This window comes from Vidua macroura, chromosome 5 (genome assembly GCF_024509145.1).
Source record: "Vidua macroura isolate BioBank_ID:100142 chromosome 5, ASM2450914v1, whole genome shotgun sequence".
NCBI classification, from domain to species: domain Eukaryota; kingdom Metazoa; phylum Chordata; class Aves; order Passeriformes; family Viduidae; genus Vidua; species Vidua macroura.
In genome coordinates, this window is record NC_071575.1 from 71,071,403 (window position 1) to 71,089,671 (window position 18,269).

Genomic DNA, 18,269 nt, shown 5'->3' on the forward strand with positions numbered 1-18,269 from the left:
AGAAATCATAAAAAATAAACATAATGCAGGGCATTTCCTCAGAGCAAGGTAACCACAGGGCAGCCTAACCTGCCTGGCAAATTCAACCTCTTCCTACCCTCTGGAGGGATTCTCAGGGAGTCAATGTGTCAAACACACCTGGGTTTGGTCAGACAGGGAAAGCAGGGACTCCAGTTCACATTAAAGCCTCCTTACTCTGCCTGGTGCTGTAAAATGGGAATAAAAATATGTAAATAGGATGAGAACCCATCCCAGCACATCTCTGTCCTCTTATCCAGAACTGGGTAAATATCCTCACTTCAATAAAGGACAGGACACTCAAAACCAAGAATAATTCCCTAAACAAAATCTCGTCAACTCTTCCTCGACTTGTTTTGTACCTGTACATTTTGTCAGCGTCTTGTCCAACTCCCAGGTGAGGTCCCTGCTCCTCACACCGGCGCAGAGGACACCACGGAATCCCAGAATGGTTTTGGGTTGGAAGGCACCTTAATGACCATCTCATTCCAACCCCACTTCCATGGGCAGGTGATGCCTCAGGTTTGAGCTTTTATATTTTTCAGATTCTGTGCTGCTTTAGTGTGTGGGTCTGGGCTTCACATTATGGGATGGGGAGCTCTCTTCACAGAGAAGGGAGACAAAACAATTCCTGCTCCAGCTGGGCACCAAGGACAAATGATCCAAAGCTCAGGCCCAGGAGCACAAACAGCGTGGGCTGGAGAGAGAAAAACAAGCAGGGTGGGACTGCATGGGCTAAAGCCACAATTAGATAATTAACTCCAATATGCAAATGGACCAAAACTTATAAAAGTGTGGGACTTCGTGACTGGTTGTCCATTTTGTGACCATTTTGGGTTCTGCTGCCCAAGGTGGATCCATTGAGGCCTCCAAATAAATCCCTACTTTATTCTTTAGCTCTGTCTAGTCTCTGTTCTAGCTCAGCCATCACAAGGCATCACAGGGACACCTTCCACTCAACCAGGCTGCTGAAAGCCCAGCTCCAGCTTGGTCCTGAACACTTGCAGGGATGGGGCATCCGCTTTTCCAACAAACTGGGAGACCCATGGAACACCTACACGATGCTGATCTCAGCAGAGCCATTTCAGAGGGCTCTGCTCCACTCTGGTTTCCTCCATGGGACAAACCACACTTGCCACCTCTCCCTCCTGCAGCCTGGAGCCCTTAGCTCTTGTTTACAAAGTTTCTGCAGCTTTGCTTAATTTAGAGCAGCTCTTCTGGTGAGTGTCACCAGTTCCACTTGGCTGGCTTTGACAAGAGCAATGTGACTGCTGGGAACTGAGACAACCCTTCCAGAACTTCCACTCTGTTTCTCTCTGTCTTTCTCTCCCTGAAGCATTTTTTTGGGTGGAAGGAGGAGAGACGAATGAATGTTGTCGTATTGAACAGCACAGAGTCGTTTGCAAACTGGCCTCAGGAACAGGTCACTGCCCGAGGCCTGAGCAATCGGAGCCATTCCAGCCCTTGCTTGACAGCAAATAGTTTAAAGAAAAGAACATTTTCATCTTCAGAGAAATCAGTGATCACTCCAAGTCAGATGCTTCCAGAGACAGCAATACTCCTTGTCCCTAGGACAGTTAAAATTAAGGTTTCATCTTCCCTGTTTAAAGACTTCTTGAGCAAAGGCACAGGAAATAAAAATATTTTTCCCTAAATCCTGCAGACCTGATAGCCAACACTCAAGCAGAGCCTCCATCTCTTCCTCTATGCCTCATCCCTCAATGTTTCACATCTCCCTTTACACCATCTTTGCACGTGCAGCACGGTCTGATGTGCTGGCACTGGGAAGGTCTCTGGAAAGGTCATTGGAAAGCATTTGGGCTCCAGAGGGCTGCTCCATCAACCTTCCCCCACAGGCTCTCAGGCATCCCCTCACCACAGACCACTCTCGGTACCACGGTCTGAAAGAAGAAATTCCAGAGGTTTGCAGGAGCAGATAGCTGGAAACTCTGTGACAGCTTAGGAGCAGGTACCTGTGAAAGCAGCTGGTGGAAGTGCAAGGGAAGGATGGCAGTGCAAAGGAAGGGTGGAAGTGGAAGGGAAGGGTGGAAGTGGAAGGGAAAGATGGAAATGGAAGGGTGGAAGTGGAAGGGAAGGATGGAAATGGAAGGGAAGGATGGAAATGGAAGGGAAGGATGGAAGTGCAAGGGAAGGAGAGAAACAGAAGGGAAGGATGATGGCAGAAGCAGCCCTCTAAAGATCGAGGGAGATCTTCATAATGAAGATGAAGAGAAGAAATACATCAAGAGCCAAAGCTGAAAAGCATCAGAGCCCAAAGCTGCAGGCTGGGGACCTGCTTTGTTTTGAAAAGCTGTCCACCTCCACTGGCTTCATTAAGAAGTATTAATTAGCCAAGCAGAGAGCAGCAGTGAACACACTGACCAAGGTTTGGCCATTATCTACAGAAGAGTAAAAAAATTATGTGAATGCTTGGGGAAAAGGGGGATAAAAACTGGAAACCAGTACATCTTTGCCCCATGGCATTTGTGTCTCTCCCTCCTCTTCCTCTCACCAAATACTTAAGGAAACCTTGGAAAACTGGTCTGCTTTTCTTCCCTGTGGCAGACTGTGTTTCCTCGTTACTCACAGTGACTGTAATTGTATTATTTCCATAACAACAGACTGTGAGATCAGAGAGCTGCACATGAGGGGCTGGAAAAGGAAATCAGCCACGTAGGAGGACTTCTCCACGTTTCTCGTTTGCTGAATGGGACCTGGGGAGAAGCAACACCCAAACTACCCCATGAGAAGTCACTGGGGTGACACCAGTTACTCCAGTTGAGACTCCAGCACATGCTCACCAACACCAAAGGAAAAAGCAAATGTGGAGCTTTTCTGCAGCTGATGTCAGGGCTGGAAGAGATGAACAAACTCTGTCATTTATCAATCCCTAAAAAAAACCCACATGCTCTGATTTGTGTCACAGTGAGGTCCTTTGTCCTCATGTAAGGGGTGGAACAGGTCAGCATCTCCCCAAAAGCAGGGAAGAGGCTCTTTCCCTGGCGTGGCAGGGCAGGATTTGTGGTGGGAGCAGGTGGGGAGAGCGACAGCCCCTGAGCAGGAGCTGCCACCCCAGCTCCATGGGTTACACAGCGTCAGTGCTCTTGAAGGGAATGGCAAGTGACAGGAGAAGAAGTCACCTCAGAAAGAAAAAGGGGCCTCAGTCTTCTCACGCTAACATTTTGTCCCTCTGAAACCACTTTACATCGGGAGAGAAGGGAAGAGGAAGGAAAACAACCCTGGGAAGAGGCAAGGGGCACTAATGAAGGGAGAACATGCCAAGAGCTGAGCTAAGAAGCATCAGAGCTCACAGCCAGAGGGTGTGGAGCTATTTTGCTCTGAAAAGCTGTCCACCTCCACTGGAGAGAGCAGGAGCAGTTGTCAGTGTCTGCACGAGCACAGACGGGAGGCACCGAGGGCGATCTCCTGCCGCGTCCGCAGTCACGCAGGACAGACACGTGGGAAGCACAGACCACCCTGGCTGTGTCCTCCCTTCACCTCGACACTCAGCATGCTCAGAATCACAGAACTGGGTTGGAAAGGACCTTAACGATCTTCCAGAATCTGCAGGGACACCTTCCACCATCCCAGGCTGCTCCAAGTCTCGTCCAAGACGGCCTTGGACGCTTTGAGGGATCCAGGGGCACCCACAGCTTCTCTGGACAGCCTGTGCCAAGGCCTGCCCACCCTCCCAGGGAAGAATTTCTTCCTGTTACCTGAAGAGAATAATCCCAAGGAAGGCCAGGCAGAGCAGCCTGGCTGACAAGTTGTCACTAAACCAAGTGAGAAAATGGCTCTAAAAACAAGAGGCCGTGGCACCAAACAGTCCCAGCCCTGGCACTACCATGTGATATCAGCATCCATGTGGCAGGAATTTGCCTCACAGGACACATTTGGACTTCAAGAGGCCACAGAGAGCCAAGGATTTCTCATGAGTGAGTCAGGAGTAGTGTTGAATTAGTAGGTAATGTTAGTAGTAGTGTTAGATTAATGGTTGGACTCAACCTAAAGCGCCTTTTCCAACCTGAAGGACTCTACGATTCCTGCACCACGCTCCGGCTGTACTTCACACTTCTGTGGAAGCAGAACAGACCATTTTTCATCCTGCTGCATTCCCAGTCGGAGTTTTCCCCAGCACATACCAAACAGCCACAATTAGCTTGAGAAGAAAAATATCTTTAAGACGGACGCGGTCAGAACGATGACCGACTGTTTTGTGGCTTTCATTTAGGGGCTGGGTAAGGGGTGTTTTTAATAGCTCGTTAGCCAGCTTTCTCAAGCAGTCATTAAAATCTGCTAATTATCCCACGGTCTGAGAAAGGAGAAGAAAATCTCTCCCTCCGGATTATACTGGCGCTGGTGAAAAATCTTCAAGGCCAACAAGTTGTCACTTTCAAACTTGGAAAATAAACTCCAGGAATTCAGCTTCGCGTTGGGATTTTCACTGCAGCGTTTCTGCCCTGCAGATGCTTCCTCAGGGCTCAGAGGCGAGTGGGCTTCCCAATGAGCTGCACCCAAAGCAGAGGGTTTTAAGTGGTAAAGTGAGGAAGGTTTAGGGGTTCCTGATCTTTGTGTTGGAATTTAACGTTGGTCTGGAAGACGAGATGAAAGGACAGGGGTTGTGATGGGCCTTGGCAACATTTTTATGGCACCAGCAGTGCCACAGCCCATTTGAGCTGTGCCTCAGGAGATCCTCAGGCCAGGGGTTTGATTCAGGGAGTCAGTGTTGTCCAAGGAGGATCCAAAAAGATGGATACCCTGCACCCCTGCTCTGTAGGCCACAGAGAGCTTGACAGCCTTGACTAATCTATCATTTTGTGCTGGTGCTGAACATCCCACAGCCTGGCTACAGCTCAGCCCCTCTCCTGTAGAGTTCGTGGCAGTATTGACCTTCACAGAGCAGCTGGAGACGGAGAAATCCAGGCTCCCTGGAAATATTGGCACAGAGCTCTTGAAGGATGGCTCTGAGGCCTCGTCTTAAATCAAATTAGTCATTCAACAGATCTTCATCCCATGAAGGATTTCCCTTTGAGCTCTGTGTTGTTTATTTAAGTCCATACCTTAATGCACTTCTCTGAGACAAGCTGAGCATCAGGAAGCTCATTCCAACAAGAGCCTCACCCTCTTCCCTGGATTTTGGATCTTCAGGAGGCCCAGTGAGGAGCAGGAGTAAATGACAGCCCCTCATGAATGTTTTTGCCTCATTATCTTACACTTACAGACAGCTCTGAATGCTCATTTTGAAGGTTGAAACCTATTTTCCAGCAGTTCCAGTGCCATGGTAGGACAGACAAAATGGGAGTGATATGGATTTATAGGATGGAGTTGAGAGCAAGCTATGGGGGTTGGTTGTAGGACCACAAGAAATCAGACTGGAGCCACAGAATCAAAGCAGAGAGCATTTGGCAAGTTGTTAAAATCTTTCACAAGGATAAACTGAGACAGCAAAGTTTATTCATCACAAAAAAAAAAAAAAAAATATAGTGTATTGACTCAGACTCCCCAAAGAGAAAGGTATTAAAAACAGCAAGCAAATAAAACATTGCTCCTGAAGGGGAAAAAAAAAAAAACAAAAAAAACCAAACCAACTTAGGATTTTGTACTGGGTAAAATGAGTTGCAAATCCACAGACAGCTGGGGAATTCAGGTAAACAGAACCAAAGGAAGGTCCTACTGAGGAACTTGGCTGGAAGAGAGAGGCTGGGATTTCCCAGCTCAGCTCTGAAGGAAATGTCTCTGGATTTTTTGATGACCAGAAGTCAAGACACTGAGTGCTCCCACAACCAAGGACTGATTCTCCCCATGCCCTCCACAGCCTCCCTGTGCTGCACTGAGGCAGGAAGGGAACAAGAATCCTCTTACAACAGCTTTCTGCAGCACCCAGGAGTTCCATTTAGTGGCTCAAATGGGGAAACCCGAGACCACGACAGGAGGGGTGTGAATCCAGAGATGCCCTCATCAGCTGAGCACTCCCTCACACACAAGGAATCCAGGCAAAACCAACCACAAATTCATTTAGGCTGCAAAAACCCTCTGAGACCATCAAGTCCAAACATGAAGCCAGCACTGCCAAGCCCAGCAGTAACCCCATATCCCCAAATCCCTCCAGGGATGGGGACACCACTACCCTGGGCAGCCTGTTCCAGTGCTTGACGACCTTTTTGGTGAAGGAATTTTTCCAGATATCCAACATTTCCTGGCACAACATGAGGCCAAGAGGAGAAAACAGCTTCGGTGCTGCTGCCTTTGTGCAGAAGGAAACAAAGTCTGCAGGGAGCAGGGACTTGGAGGAGATTTAACTGGAAAACAGAATATTCCAGGGAAAAAAAAAAAAAACAGGGAGAAGGATGGAGGGACAGCAAGAGTGCTGCAAGGGTGCTGATGCAGGTGAGTCTGGTTGCTGTGCAAATATTTTTATCCAAAACTTAGCCTGGAGGATAATTCCACCTCCTTCATTAATGCCTGTGACCAATTCAGCAGACTTCTGAAATATAGATAACTCAAAGAATTCTTGTAGATTCGTGGACTTTCTAAAAGGGGTTGGTAAGAGGAGGAAGGGAGGGAGTTTGTTGAATTGTCTCTCTCTTTTTTTAAATACTCAAACAACCTGCAGGCTGAGAAAACAATAAAAAAAATTCAGACTCCATTAAGACACTTAGAAAAAAAATCACTGCCTCTGGATTGCTGAAGCTTGCCAATTTTCTGCCAGTCTCACTGTATTTGTTCTACTCCGGGAAAGAAAGGAAGAGAAAGGGAGGGGGGAAAAAAAAGAAAAATACTAATAATAGAAGAAAAACAATTGTGTGAAACACGCTGAAATAACATGAGTTGCTCTGATTGTATTTCCCGACAGACAGTCCAGGGATTGTGTTCTGCAAAAAGAGAGAAGAAAGTAATGCAAATGTGTGGTGAAAGTGCTGTAAATACACACCTCACACACACACACGAATTAATAAATAAATAAATCCTGTGACTGGAGGGAGAATGACTTCCCTCTTCCAGAGGGAAGGTTTGCACCTGGCAAGAGGTGATATTTCCTCCCCATGCTCCTCTCAAAGTCCTCATCCCAACACCAGCCCCTACATCCCAGTGCCAGGTATTGTTTATTCCACACCTTAGTGGCTGGTGTGGTAAAAAAAAAAAATCTCCCCCAGCGTCACATTTTCTGGTGGAACATCCACCAGTAACTTCCTTGAGGATGCTCCTCTGCAACCCAGCCTTGGTGGGTCTCCCCTGTTTGTCCGAGATGGGACACCCTGCCCCAAGTTCCACGGACGTGCCACTGCACAGGGGATTGCCACCCATCCCAAAAGGCACTGATCTGCCCTAAATATAGTCCAGGGAGCTGTGACAAGGCTGGTCAAGGTCATGGCAAACCTTTGCTGCTGAAGAGGGATTAGCAGGAGCTCTCAGACTGCGCATTTCAGAGAGGAGACGAGTGTGAAGAGGGATGATAAAGGTATATTAGAAAATGATTGAGGGATCTTTTGTTCTTTCTGCCTCATAACACAAGGAAAAGGACAATCCCATGAGAAAAAAAAAAAAAAAGGTCCGAATACAAAACTAATAGAAAGAACTAGGTTTTTATTTCCCCTGTGCTGTATCATCATGGGAACTTCTGAGGCAAAAAATCCACCGAGCAAAAGGAGGAAGTCCATGTACTTCTGCAGCCAAAAAGAAGCACTGCTGGGGAAAATATCTGCCAGACATCAGCTTGTGTGCCTGTCAGCACTGAGCAAGCCCAGGACACACCCAGGAGACAGCAAGGGGAGCTTTTGACAAAAGCTGCCCTGCCCAGGTTGATGCAAAAGCCCATCTGCTGTCCAGACCCACAGGAGTGACTGCTGGTGGTGCCGACCTCGTTGGTGGCACCCAGGGAGCCGTGCTGGGAGCTGGGATTCACCTCTTTGCCATTTCCTGCTGCTTCTTTCTCTTCCACTCCTGCCCAGGGCTGGCTGGAGATCACCACAGCTCAAACCCCTCAAATCCCAACACAAGCCAGAGTTGAACCACCCCACCTGCAGCCTCCAGCTCCTGCTCCTTTCAGCCCCATCTCCTCGACCCTACAGCAGTAAGAAGACCTCCAATCCAACACCAAGGACAAGCCTCAGGCAGAATTTCCCCTCTCCATCCTGGAGAGCTGTGCAGAGAAGCCAGAGAGGCTGGGCCAGCTGGGACAGCGCTTGGCAGCAGCAGCCTGCAGGCACACAGAGATGTCAGCAGCGATGGAAAAACAAAACAGCAGAACAGCAGAACAGCAGAACAGCTCTGGCTTCAGAGGAGGAGAGGGCAGCTCTGAGAAATTCTGTTTTCCCCCGCCTCAGCAGCCTGCCCAGCTCCCAGCGCTGCCAGGACATGGGGGCTGAGACAGAAATGAAAGACTCAGAGAGTGGGATGAGGAAGGTCAGTCAGCACCAGGTAGATCATCCAGGTAAAGCACAAGGTAGGTCATCCAGGGGTGGCTCAGAGCCTGGTGCTGATCCCATATGGACAAAGAGGGTTTCTTTTCTGCAGGGGCACCTCCCATCCCATAAGTGAGCCCTGCAGGGGTGGTGATGCTGCCACTGTGGGATGCCCCATCACCCCACAGACATCTGTCCTCTCCCCCTGCCTGGGGGAACTGGTGCTCAGAATTGCACCCGAGCCTGTTCTGGCCTTCTCCACACAAAAATTACAGCAGCAGTGTGAGCTCCCCCTTCCCACCGTGCTGCCAAAGAGGATTGGCAGGGAGAGGAGAGCAGATCCCCAAACACCTCTGGGATGCACATCCCTGCAGAAAAAACCTCACCCACACAAGGAGAGGGCAGTGGGGGTCGAGCAGCAGAGAAAATGAGTCAATGTGACAAAAATGAGCTCCCGGGGAGCTGCACCCCGTGGTTCCCCTGAAACCTGTGCCAAATATGAGGAAATCCCACTGCAATACTTCCCCCCATACCCCTCCTTCTGCCCTGCACTCACCCCCAAATGCAATAAGCCTAATTCTCCTCTTTTTTAATTTATTTCTCCCATAGACAAGCAAACAAACAACTCAATGCCAGAGGGAGAAGACCACAGATTCTCCCGGCAAAGCCCCTCCCAGTGAGGGCTCAAACTGCATCATTGGAGCACTGGAGAAAAAGGAAGAGAGCAAAGCTCTGGAGGAGCAGAGGTGTGCCAGGGATGGGGGAAGGCTTGGGATTCCTTGAATGTAACACAGAAAATCGCATATGCATGAGCCTGAATGAGACATCCCCAGGCAGCACCTCCCAGCCTGGCAGTGGTTCAGGTGTCCCCTCGATTCAGGCCCTGGCATCCAAGTCTCCACCGCGGATTTTTTTTTTTTTTTTTTCCTCCTCCTTTTCCTTTCCTCTCTCCCTTTCTGGAGAGCGTACGCTGGCAGCCTGCCGCGCTCACGTCTGCCTCCCACTTCACCCCCATCTGCCATTGTTTCCAAGCAGTTTAGGAAACAGCACTGAGAACAATTAGAAAAGATAACGAGGAAGAATTACATAATTACAGGCCACCGCATCCAAAGCATTTTCCCAGTCTGAGCTCTGCCTGGGGGAGGGAGAGGGACTTAATCACACTCTGTCTTTGCCTTAACTTGACTGCCTCACCATCATCATCATCATCATCACTGTGGTAACTGGAGAGAGGCATCTCCTCCTGCAGATGGACACTGCAAGCTGCCACAAGAAAGGGTTTCTCCCAGAAATCCACTTGGGCTTGAGAGGAAGGGATATCTTTCTTCCTGCCATGCCTTGTCTGTCTGGGGGAGGTTTCAGCCCTGCCCAGCTGGATCTCATTGGAGCAGCAGACTTCACCAGCGGCAAGAAGGAAGATGCTCAAGGAATTAATCTGCTCTCAAAGTCCCCAGTGAGGCTTATGCAATATTCCCCAGCTAAGCCAGGCTCTGATGTGCCAGCAGGAAGATCATGAACTGCCAGCAAGACACCAGGGGCAGCTCCACACACTGGGAAAAACCTGTGCCCGTATTACGAGCACCATCCCAAAGCCATTCCTGCAAGGACATTTTGCTCCAAGGAAACCTGCTTGTGTGGCTGTAGCTCACCCAGGTTACACACCTGAACTCTCCTCCACCCCTCCCACCCAAGTCCTGCTGGGCATTTCACCTGTGTGGCCCCAGCCACTCATTGTCCCAGTATTTTCCCAATTACCTGCCGTGACACCGGAGTCCGGGTTCCTCCAGGTGGCCCGGAGGTGAAGCCAGGAATGTCAGTGCTGAATGGCTGCTGCCTGCCTTGCTAAACACCTGCCTAATTCCCCTTCTCCGATTCCCCTGCCCCTCCCCACACAACAGGTTCACCACCTGCCACCTCTGGCACTAGAGCTGCCGGGGAATAGAAGGCCTGGAAAGGAGAGGCTTTCCCAGGAGAGCACTGTCTTGGATGCTTTTCTTCGGAGGATTTCAAAGCAATTCTCCTGTCATCATCCTCGTGCAGATGGAGGCAGGGGCTGCTGTGTGAACTGATATTTGATCTGGCTTCAGAGCAGCTCAGAGCTCACTGCATCCTCCTTGCCTCGCTGGGGTTGGCTTGCTGCTCAGCCATTATTTCTGGGAGTGAAAAAAAAAAACCATCTTCGAATTTAAAGATCCACTTCTTTGGCCGTAAGTGACTCTTAACAAACATCAGAGTAATTAAAAAATCTCCCAAAAGCATGGGAACACGAAAAATGCCTTTGATAGCTGCTCTGAGGATGGAGGCTCTCTCATCCTGGCCCGGTGTGTCACAGATGTTAACTGTGAATTCCCCTTCATTCTTTAACCTCCTGAGCTCAGCAATTCCACCATTACCGTGTCCTTCCTGATCGAGGTGTAATTCAGAGCTTTTGAAATTAAACCCCTTTCATGGCACCTTTGATTGAGACATTCCTGCAGAAGGACTCCAGGGCCTCTCTGCTCCCTTTTAAGATGCCATGAAAGTGAGGAACTGTCCAAGCTTTGAGGGAGAGCTTGAAATTTGAAAATCCGAGAAATTACACACAACATGGGGGTGTTCAGAAGTTCCTACAAGTTTGGAGCAAAAGGGTTGGGCTTTTTGGAGGTTTCTTCTTCAATTTTGGCTGTTGGGTGTTCTCCACTTATCATCAGATCTTGCTGGGCAAGCAAAGCATTAAGAGATCATTGTCCAAAAATACCCATTTTGTCATTTAAAGTAAGTCAGTGCAGCCCAAGTTTAGGGGAATCACACAGATAAATCACACAGATAAAAGATGGAGAAGTTTCCAAATTAACTCCTCTGAGATCCATCATCACAGGGAGCGTTCAGACCTGGATCACATAAATTTAAGGTAATTTAGGAAACCAGTCACTGCTGCTGCATCAGGCAGTGAGAGGGAGAAGGCACCTTTGGAGAGCAGCTCAGATCCAAGGGTGGTACACACCTGGATGTAGAAATGGCTCAGCAGAGCCTGGGGAAGGTTCTGTCCTTGCCCATGGCAGGGGGGTGGAACTTCACGGTCTTTAAAATCCCTTCCAAAACATTCTGTGATTCCATGAAGCCCAAGGGAGTCCTGGCAGGTCACTCAGGTTGAGCCTGTGTTACTGGAGGATTTTACCACAAATACATAAAATAAACCACAAATAAGGACTGAAGTGGCATTAACTTCCATCCTGCTGAGGAAGTCTGGACAATGATGCAATACTGGAAAAAAATTAACAGATTTTCCATGGATTTTAGCAAGTCCATGGAAGTTTACCTCGGATTTCATAACTCCTGCTATCATTTAGGTTGGAAAAGCCCTCCAAGAGCATCGAGTCCAACTGCTCCCCCAGCACTGCCAAGGCCACCACTGACCCACGTCCCCAAGTGCCACATCCACATGGATTTTAAATCCCTCCAGGAATGGCAATTCCAGCACTTCTCAGGGCTCAACAACCCCTCCAGTGAAGAAATTAATCAAATGTAAACCTCCCCTGGCACAACTTGAGGTCGTTCCCTCTTGTCCTGTCCCTTGTTCCCTGGGAGCAGAGCCCGACCCCCACCTGGCTCCACCCTCCAGGGAGTTGTGGAGGAAAATCTCTGGAACTTTTAAGCCATCCCATGTTTAGGGTTTCCCAGGCCCACTCTGGATGCAGTAAAACACTGAAATAACTCCTCCATACAATATAGTAAAATAATATATAACATTATAGTATCATATCCTCAGTAGCTCCTGCAGAGAGGAGTTTCCTGCAGAATCTGAAGAGCTTAGGATGGACTTGGAAAGAGCCAGGGGAGTTCCCAGGGAAGGGATAAAAGCAGCAGCACACAGGGAGGAGCCTACGTTTATGGAGAGGCTTCTGTGTTTTAGAAGAAAACGCAGAAACAAAGCGGGAGGTTGGTAAAAATAAAAAAAAAAAAAAAAAATCCATGTTTGAAAGCAGGGCTGAATGATCTAGGAGGAAAATTCTCCTCAAAGCTTTGCAGGGGCCCTCAATGGCCCTTCAGCACAGCTGCACAATGACACCACCACAGGGGAGGGGCTGCTTTCCACCCACTTGAGAGGAATGAGAGCTCCTCTCCCAAGGTGGGGAGCCCAGGCAGGGGTGGGAAAGGTTCTTTTGTCTCTCAGAACCACTCCTCGTGGCACTGGCTTGATTTCCCATTGTCCCAAAGGTGGCTTCCCATCACTGCCACCATTCCCAAGAGGGGTGAGGGGATGGAGAAGAGTCACTACTAAGATGAGGACCCCAGTGGGGTAGAGCCCTTCAGAGGCTCAGAGCATCCCAGCTCCGATGGGAGGAGGGTTATCCTGGGATATTCTCCCCTGCTCCCACAGCACTGTGACCCTCCAGGGCCCATCCAGGCCTCACTTTATGGGGTCCCTACCAGCAGGGAGGGTCTCCCACCCTCCCAGCCCTCCCTGGGATGAGCAGCTTCTCTCTGGTCCCCAGAGCCCACCTGCACCACCTCACCCCGGGAGAGCAAATCTCCAACAAAACAACGGCAGAGAAGAAGCATTGAGGGCGGGAGAGGAAGGAAAAGTGGTTTCAAAACCTGGACACATCAAGAGACTGTTTCCATGGCAACCTCTTGTTCCTCCAGCAGCTCAAGCCTGTTTTAATCAGTGGTAGCATTTACCAATAAACTCTGCTGGGGTCTGCGCTCCCTTCCTAGAGTACCAGCACTGGGATGGGTGGGGCCATGCATTCCCAGAAGCAGGGATCAGGGAAATTGTTTGTCCCATGGTTTGTTCCACGTTTGTTCCATGGGGCTTCCTGAGCTGGAGGCAAAGTGCCCTGACGCCTGCCCCGTGGCAGGGATGGGGTGCCAGGGATGCTCCAGGCACGCTCACCTCTGCAAACATCCTGAAAATCTCAACCCAAGCAGCTTCACAGCCTCCTCAACCAGCAAGTTTAGCCCTTGGTGGTTTGCAAAGCTGCCCCAAAAGACTTCAGGTGCCAGGGCTGCCTGTAGGGAACAAACCAGGGTGGAGGCAGGCGTGGTGGAAAAGGTCCAGAGGGGAGCTGCTGTGGTGGAGGACACACTGTGGTCATGGAGGTGGCACCTGGAGGAGGTGAACAGCTCAGTCCTCAGCACTGGACACAGGGGATCTTGGTTTGGGTTATTCCCACTGGTCTGGTCCAAGCACACTTTGCTGCCTGGAGCCTGTGAGATGCCAGATCTTCCACGGCAGTTTCCATGTTTGTAATGGTGTCATTTCTAAGGAGTCCGAGAAGAAAAGGTTGAAATTCAGCTCTGGTTCAACTCCAAAACAGCAGGTCTTGGTTAGAGGGTTCAAATCAACTTCCAGTCCAAGTTCATCCCAAATCCCCCAATATTTCACAAATTTAACCCAACTGATCAAAACTCTATAATGCCCTTGGCCTCTGCAAAAAAACCCAATTCCTCAAGCAGGAAGTGTCAGGATCCTCAGCTAAAAATCTTCATGCTCACTCCTTAAACAGCATCTCTCATTGGGGTCTGAGTTAAAACTCAGAGATGTTGACTTGTCATCAATCAACACAGGGCAAGCATTACCCACAGCAAAATATTTCTTAATAGCTTGGAAAAGTTTGAGAAGTTTCTTTGTAAAATTGCAGCATCGAATATGTTGATATTTCATTTTGAAGGAATTTTTAGTAGACTGTTTTAAATGACAAAAGTTAGAAAGTATCAAAGTGAGGAGGAAAATATTTCACGAAGCTTCAAATATTTAACAATGCTCTGTGTTAAAGCATTGCATTTTCTTGATGCTTTTTAAATGCCTTCATTTTAAAAGAAAACTGGGGAAATGAGTTTAGGTCAACCAGAAGATTTTCCATGTGTTTTTGCTTTGAGCCACTGAACCTAAAATCAATTATTTGTACATGTTTAGCCCTGATCCATGACTAGGACTTATCTAGTAATTCAAATAAGCACAAATTGACAGTAATCTCATTTTGTTTGGGTTTGCTCTCTGCAGATGTTCTAATGGACCAGTTTGCTTTCTGCAGATGGACCAGTGTAGCACCAGGGAATTTTTCAAGCATAAACATGGGGAGAAATTTTCAGGGAATGCCTCTGGAGAGAGAATTTTGAACACATTTACCTACTTTTCTGCCTATGGCAGGGCACGGAAACAAGAGGTCTGTGGCATCAGACCACCAAATTTCATGGGATTGAGGTAAGTGCCTGATAAAGCTCCCTGCTTTTTCCAGCAGGCATCACCCCACGGACCTGAAGCAAAAAAATTCTTTGCACAGCACCTGCCTTGGGGCATCCTGGGTGCCCAAGGTCTGCACAAAACAAAATTCAGGGCAGAAAAATCCACCGCAGGCCTTAAATACAGGAGCAGCACACAAACCATGCCAGGAATGCCTCTTCCCCATGGCAAGCTCTGTCCCTGGTGCCTCTGTGCACCTCCCCTCCAGCTCGTGCTCACTGTAAATATTTCAAATGCTGGATGTCCCTGGGGACCCCCTGGGCTGAGCACTGAGCAGCTGAACAGCAGCCAAGGTTAACAAATCAGAGTGAAATGTCACGGCTTAGCCCTTCCTTCCTTCCCTGGCACCCTCCAGAGCGCGGATTCAAGCTCCACAAGCCACGGGGTGTTGTTGTATTTGTTTTTTCTTGCAGGGAGCTATTCCCATCCAATGCTTTGCCTGAGAGCTGCTGTGATTAATAGGTGATGTGCCAAAAGCCACAGACTATTATTATTATTATGGCAACATTTCGAGGTCACCACCAAGAGCAGGGTCCCATTGTGCCAGGCACTGCACGCTGCTGGAAGTGGTCCCTGACTGAGAAAACCTCCATCTAAATAGGAATTCCTGGGAACAGGCAAACAAAATACACAAAATTCTAAGTGCTGTGGGTTTTTTTTTTTCTACAATTTCATGCACGAGGCAAGCAGTGGAAGAGAATAAATGTTCCCCAATACCCTGACACCCAACATGCTCCACCATGCTGGGGATTAATTAATGTTCGTGCATAATCACTCCAGCATTTCTCAGAGTACGTGCACGGCTACAAGGCTGAAGTTACATCTGCAAGGTTAGACCAGCACGTTCATGAGGAAAAAAAAAAAAAAAAAAACAAAAAACCCAGGCAAAACCAAGCAAAGAAACCCCAAACTGATGTTAGACAACATTAGAAAGCCATGCCTTCAGTGCAGATTTCCTGCTGCATCCTGGAGAGTTCAACGTTCCCTCTTTGCCACATGCATGTTACCAGAACTGCCTCATTTTCTAAAAAGATAAACCTAAACACCAGGTCAAGGGATTTGGCCAAGGATTCTGAGAACTTTGGTGGCAATGGCACAGAGAAACCCCTGAAATCAGAACAGCTTGTCCAGTGAACACACTGGATCCTACACCCGGCCCTGGAATATTCTGCATCCTTCACTTCCCTACACCACGGACTTTTTTGGAAACCTTCTGGCCTCCCACGTGGAAAATACAGGTTTTGCTTGATTTTTGTCAGCTGGTGAGAAATGGAGATTCAGGCACTCAGAGGAAATATTTTGTGTCCTACAGTCCCACAGATGAACTCCCAAATTCAGTCAGTTGTAAAACAGGGGTGAGTAATATTCTACCTCCAGTTTTCCATCTGCCTTTGTGCTCCGGTTTCATTCCATCCCCAGTAAGACACGGATGTACACAGAGAGAGGAAACAACCAAAAGGATAAAATACACAGAACTAAAAGCACAGACATTATTTAAGAGCTGCATTTACCTACAAGCTGTAAGTTCCTTATCCCCCCGAAGTTTTTAATTTTCAAGCTTTTTACAACTTTGTGCCCAGGGGCTGAAATCTGAACCCTGCCTACATCTACTTTTCAGCACTTATTCCAGAATTGATGGGTTTTTTCAAGTCTTCATGGACACCTGTGTTGTCAGCACTGGGAAAGGAAAAAAGAAGACCCAAAACCAGGCTACCAACCAGACACTCTTTTTAGCTGAACCCAGACTGGGCAGAAGGAGACCTAAGAGCATGGCAGATCAGTTTTAGGATTTTTCCCGCTTTCCCCTTGAAGGAAACCACATGGTGGAAATGGGCAGAGGGATGTTTTCCCCTCTGAAATCCATGTCCATGACCAACATGTGCCCATTTTTCTGTTCTCTCAGCCTTGAACCTCCACTGGCAAGGTATGGACAAGTGACCTCCTCTTCTCTGTCACCCTCCTCTGCCCTTCCCACCTCCTGGTGGCCAAGCCCTGGCTCTGGATCTCATCTCAGCTGCGTTATCCAAAAAAAAACCCCACAAAATCCTCTCGTGTCGTCTCCTCTGCTCCCAAGAGCAAGGTGTGAGTCAGATCCAGAGTAAACCCTCTTCCCAGGGCTATTCCAGCCTCACACAAAGGAAAAAGAACTGAAAAGAGGGAGAGGGAGAAGTATTTCTGGGAATGCCTTGTGCAGCACTCGAGCGACTGGGATGTTGTTGCGCACTGGGGCTCCTTTCTACGCCCAATAGGAATAAATCCTCCATTATCACACAGCACAGTGTGGCTTTTTATATTGAGTAAGAGCCACTTCCACTTCAGAAATAGAATAAATAAGTAAATAAGAGTAAATAATACAGAAAAAGCTGCCGTGGATCCTGTTGGGATATTACATTTGCCCAGGCCCGTCAAGCCACGCACGCTCGACTCCGCGTCGGAAATTCCATTATGATACAAAACAGCCAGCTTGGGAGGGAAAGGAAGTTGTCCCCCCATAAAACCCAATTTGCCTCCTTTTTGCAGTGCTGTCTCTGAACTAACCAGCCTGAAACTGCCTGAAAACAGTCTGACATGCAATTTATACTGTGGTGGAGGGAAATAATTTCCCTTAAAGATGAGAGGTCGTCAAGTGAATCAGAAAACATTTACACCTGTGGAAGAGAAGTTTAATGTAACATTCTGGGAGAATTAAACCAATAACTTTCCCTAAAAAAAAAAAAAAAAAAAAAAAAAAAAGACAAATAAAGCCCAAATCCACCATAACTCCCTGCAATGCTGCTGATGGAATCAAACAAATCTCTCCTCCATGGATAGTTATGAGCTGTCCCTTGTTTGTCCAAAGGACAAATCAAAAAAGAGCTGGGGCTTTGCAAGTGCTTCTGAGCTTTTCCATGCTCATGAAATAGTCATCATGTTTATCTCTGCAGGAGAAAAAAAAAATCTCTTCTTAGGGGGAAAAAAATATTTTAAAAGAAGGAGGTTTGAAGGTAAGAGCCATGTGGCACACCAGAGGAGAGGGGGAAAAAACACGAAGAGCACAAAGCCATCCCCAGCAGAACCTTAGCCAGAAACAGCCCCTGGAAATCCTTTCCCTTTATTACAGAGTGTTAAAAGAAAATGAAAACCAACAAGAAGCAGGGATGGTTTTATCAGGCCTCCACAAAAGTTGAACTGCTCCTGGGAGCCTCTTTTTTCCCCAGCCCGTTCTGAGGAATTCAGCAGCGACGGAAAAGATGAGTTCTCCTGTGTACACCACCCATAATTCCACTGTGGGATTTGATGTTTCAAAAGGAAGCTTCAATCCCCATGAATAAAAGCAAGTGTTTGAAAGAGATTATTCACCTGCCAGGTCCCCTAGACAGGGGGGAACTGCTGGCTTACAGCAGGTCTGTGATAGGACAGACTTTACCCCTCCTAGTCTAGATCCAAGCAGAGACATCAGCAATGAATTTCCCTCAAGTGCTGATAGGAGAGAAGTTATCTGCAGCTCTTCCTTCTCTTTGTGTCCTCCTCACATCTGGAGCAGTAACCCTGGGCTGTCCCTTTCTCCCAGGGCTGATATGGTTTTGCTTTTTCTGAAAGAGCAAAAAAGATCTGACTTAAGAGGGAGCCTTCTTTATTTGTTC

The 18,269-nt window shown here is 48.1% G+C and overlaps 1 protein-coding gene across 3 annotated transcripts in view; it reads right to left on the reverse strand.

The window, feature by feature from the left end:
• Window positions 1–18,269, reverse strand: part of PLXNA4 (plexin A4) — a 414,284-nt gene that overhangs the window by 334,513 nt on the left and 61,502 nt on the right. Inside the window, exon 3 of one of the 3 annotated variants that reach the window (XM_053977323.1) lies at window positions 18,062–18,218. The exons of the other annotated variants lie outside the window; for them this stretch is intronic. Within the exon in view, the coding sequence (XP_053833298.1) occupies window positions 18,099–18,218 (120 nt within the window). The 3' untranslated portion in view covers window positions 18,062–18,098. Of the gene's footprint in view, window positions 1–18,061; window positions 18,219–18,269 lie in introns of those variants that run through there. 3 annotated transcript variants of the gene reach the window in all.